Source organism: Pteropus vampyrus, unplaced genomic scaffold, assembly GCF_000151845.1.
Source record: "Pteropus vampyrus isolate Shadow unplaced genomic scaffold, Pvam_2.0 Scaffold113, whole genome shotgun sequence".
Lineage (NCBI taxonomy): Eukaryota > Metazoa > Chordata > Mammalia > Chiroptera > Pteropodidae > Pteropus > Pteropus vampyrus.
The window spans coordinates 2723224-2727693 of NW_011888894.1; the positions used below are offsets into that span (position 1 = coordinate 2723224).

The following is a 4470-nucleotide window of genomic DNA, read 5'->3' on the forward strand; positions in this document are numbered from 1 at the left end:
CGAACCCAGTCCTGTCAATAGCCATCCCCAGCGCTCTGATAAAAATAATGGTATGGACAGATTGTACATGCTTTGGAATGATTATAGAGGGCTGGTGGTAGGAGAATGGAAGCGCTTATGTTTTCATAATTTTAGTCTGGGAAATTTCAAACATATTCAGAAGTAGAGAATACGCAGTACCTGATGTATTCATCACCCATCTTCAACATTTATCAATCCACAATCAGTTATGTTCATCTCTACACCCCAGCCAGACTATTTCGGAAACCAATAGGCATCATATAGATAGATATGTCACAAATAAGTAGATATCATAGTATTCAGTTTGTAAATATTTCAGTGTGTGTCTCTAAAACATAAAGACTTAGCGGATTGATATATCTCTTAAGTTTCTTGAGAGACTTCTCCCTTTCTCTCCTTTTCCTTGCAGTTTATTCTGGTGTTTGTCCTATAGAGTTTTATACAGTTTAGATTTTGTTACTTGGATGTATCCCATAGGTCATTTAGCATGTTTCTCTGTCCCTTCTATTATAAATTGGTACGGTGTTTGTTTACATCTGGAGGTATGTAATTGTTAAACAATGAACTTCGAGGTTGAAAGTTTTTCTGAAATAGTTTATCGAGCTGTATGCTAGCTAGAAAAAGGACCGAGTCCTGGCACATACAGTCTAACCCACCAGCAGAAGGGCTAGAAGAAGACAAACGTGTCTATTATCCTGGGATTGACGGGGCTCTTTTATACCATGAGGTTAGAGAATATGTAAGTTGTTTTGAAAGAATTTACATTAACTGTAGATAAAGGAGATGGGAATAGGTGATGTGGGGCTAGTTCTGGGATAGGTATATAGTAAGGAAGAAGTGTTTCCTGCTTTTGGATTGGTTGTGGGCAACAGTTTGGACAGTTTGTGTAAGCAGGATGAGGTGGTGTTTGGTGGTTGGCTATTCTCTCTAGATAAGAACTGAAATAACTCTCTAGAAGTTGATTCCGAGTTTCAGCATACATTCAGGAATGAGAGCTGTCTTTTTTTCGTTTCTGCCTGTGCTTCTGTTTATTGATTAACTCTCCCTGTCTCTTCTTCCCAGCCTCTGGCCTAAATTTAATTTAGGACATCTCAGAATTTTTTTTCTTGTCATAATGTTGGATATTTTTCTTTTTATATTGTTAGCAGTCATTGATGATCATTGCCAAGATTAATTATTTCTTTAGTGGTTTTAAAGTGATGGTAGTCTAATACTACCATTCCTTTTTCATTTATTATCTTAAGCACTTCTATAAAGAGAAGCTTCTTCATAGCAGCTGCTCGGTTACCCTGAAGTACCGAATATATAGGAAAGACAGGATGAATGTTTGATTTTTGTTTTCCCTTTTATTTACCATTTTCCAATAATGAAGTGGTTCAGATGTTCTAAGATGAAAAATGAGTTCCTTTAAAAATTATTATTTTATAAACTCCTGGATTTAAAATATTTAATTTGTTTCAAAAACAATACAGAAATAATGATCTGTATTGATGTACAAATTTTGCCACCCTTGGCCATTGGGGAGCTTATTCAGGTTGGCTCCTGAGTCCTTTTGTTGTGACCCCATTAGGCTCAATAGTCTGTTATTTTCTGATAGGCCAAAATGTTCCATGTTCACCTAATCCTGCCCCAGACCTGGAATCAATGATTTCTCTAAGAGAGCTATAGTTCCTTTTAGTGGAAATGACACTTAAAAGACTTTAAAAAAAGCTTACACCCCTAAGCTTTTTCAGTGGACAGAGCTAGGAGATGTATGTACCTCTTTGTGTGCACATGTGCATGTGCACATGTGCAAATTTAAAGAAAAACACAACATAATTTTACACTAACACTTCCAGTTCAAATGCAGGGCTCTAAGGTTTTTACTTAACCTCATTAACCTATGTATTTCCTTTCAATCACACCTAAAAATGTAGTTCTTAACACCAGCAACATATTTATCTGTCACATAAAACAATCATAATACCAACACTACCATGACAGTATATTTATTGTTGTTCGTTAATTTTTCTTGTTAATTTTTTTTTGTCCCTGGGGTGTATTTCTCTAGGGTTGTATAATCAAATTACTGTGTTATACAGTCACTTGGAATAATCCTTCCCTATGTGGTTGTGCTACCAGTTAGATACAGCATTATGGGGATGTGCTTTATTTTATTTTGTTTTAGGGATTGATTTTCTTTAAAAAATCAATTTTACTTAAAACTATTTAAAATATTTGCATAGTTCTGTGGTCACGCCTGTAAAAAAGGGAATGTTAAAATAAAATAGTTTCTATTTTATTTTCCTATTCCATCTCTCCCTGGAGATAACCATTTAACACATTTGTTAAGAGCCTATTCTTCTGTTTTTAAAAATTAACGAATACCTACAAAAGTAATTTGTGAGGTGTACGCGTGTGGGGTGTGTGTGTACTACTTTCGAGATAAGACTTTATAATTCAGAAGCTGCCTTTCTAGGTTCCTGTGCTTCACAGAATTGTTGAATTAGGTTAGAATGCTAACAGCCTCTCAAAACTTTTAATTCTGACCATGCCTTTATAAAAGATTCCTGAAAACTTATATCTAAATTATATTTTGAGAATTTGACTTTAATTTAAGGCTTTATGTCAGATATCAGCTGTTTAGGATTCTCTGTGTTCTAGCATTAAAAATTTTTAAGATTTATTTTTGTAGCATTTTGTGGTATCTTAAAAATCTAGTGAAAATGTTTATTTTATTATTTGATTTGTAATGCATTCAGTCCAAGCTCATTTAACATCAGACCAAAATGTCAGATCTTTAAGTGTTTTAAAAACATTTTTATAATTTAATATAAAATTAAATTTAATGGTTATTTCTCTCCTGACTTACATGAACTTTAAATAACAGATTCACATTTTGATAGTCTTTACATACACTGTCAGTGGCTGCAAACAGTATTGTTAACTCTTGATTACTCATTCTTAACATTTTTCAAAGTTATTTAATAAAAAAAGATGAATATTATTCCACTGTCATATGTATTTGATCTTGGAATGCTATTTTAACATTTATCTATCTGACATTCTAGGAATTGACTGGACCTCAGATAAATAAATTTATTTATGGAACTGGAAACTGGTTTTTCTGTTAATTTCTTTAGTTCTATTTTTTTTTAATTGCCTTTCAATATTGTTTATATTAGTTTCAGATGTACAGCATAGTGGTTAGACCTTTGTATAACTTATGAAATGATCCCCCCAATAAATCTTGTACCCCCTTAACATAATACATAGTTATTATAATATCATTGACTATATTCCTTATGTTGTATTTTATGTCCCCATGACTATTTTGTAACTGCTCATTGGTACTTTTTAACTTCTTTAACTTTGGTTCTCAAACTCATTTAGTACAAATCAGATTGTTTTAGTTTGAAAGACTTTCTCTTTAAACTTAAGAATGCTTTGTTCATAAGAACAAATGGACAAAGAAGCAAGCATAATAGTTATTTAGTTCAATCCTCTCATTTTGCAAATGAGGAAACAGACTGAGGGAACTTGCTCCTTTTGCATGGTGACAGTAGATTAGTAGTTTAACCACAACTGAAATTGATGTCTTTAGACCCCGGTTTATTGAATTTCCCTACTATACCTACCTCTTTGTCACTGCGTGCTTCCACTAAGCCACATAAACTGCTGCTGATCTACCTGAGGATAATCTGATAATGAAAAGTAGATAATACTTGATTATACCTTGAACTATGGCTTGTGACATATTTTTGACTCGAGAAAAATCTATTAGCAGTAATGGCTATTTATAATATTTACTAGACCTATAATTTTTTTTTTCATCAATGCCTTTATTTCTTTTTAGAATTTATTGTTATTCACAATGGAATCATCACCAACTACAAAGACTTGAAAAAGTTTTTGGTAAGTAAAATGACCTGAAAAGACACTAGTCTTTGACAGTACTTACGCACTCACTCCCTTCCTCCCTCCTTCCTCCCTTCGTTCCTTCTTTGTTCCCTCCTTCTCTCCCTCCCTCCTTCCTCCGTTCTCTCCTCTCCTCTTCTCTTTTCTTCCTTTCCTTCCAAAAATTAAAAATTTTCAATTAGTTGACATATTATATTAGTTTCAGGTGTACAACATAGTGATTAGACATTTATATAACTTATAAAGTGGTCACCCTGATAAGTTTAGAATCTGTCTGACATCATACATAGTTATAATGTTATTGACTATATTTCCTATGCTGTAGTTTACATTCCTGTGACTACTGTAATAATTGGCAGTTTGTACATCTTAATCCCTTCCCCTTTTTCACCCATCCCCCAAACCCCCTCCCATCTGGCAACTATTAAAATGTTCTTTGTATCTGAATTTGTTTCTGTTTTGTTCATTTGTTTTATTTTTTTAGATTCCACATGTAAGTGAAATCATATGGTATTTATCTTTCTCTGTCTGACTTATTTCACTTAGCATAAT

The 4470-nt window shown here is 33.2% G+C and overlaps 1 protein-coding gene across 1 annotated transcript in view; it reads left to right on the forward strand.

Moving 5' to 3' along the window:
• The window catches only part of GFPT1 (glutamine--fructose-6-phosphate transaminase 1), a 56786-nt gene that overhangs the window by 16415 nt on the left and 35901 nt on the right, over positions 1 to 4470 (forward strand). The window contains exons 4-5 of the mRNA XM_011365619.2: positions 2 to 50; positions 3857 to 3915. Of these exons, the coding sequence (XP_011363921.1) occupies positions 2 to 50; positions 3857 to 3915 (108 nt within the window). The remainder of the gene's footprint in view (position 1; positions 51 to 3856; positions 3916 to 4470) is intronic.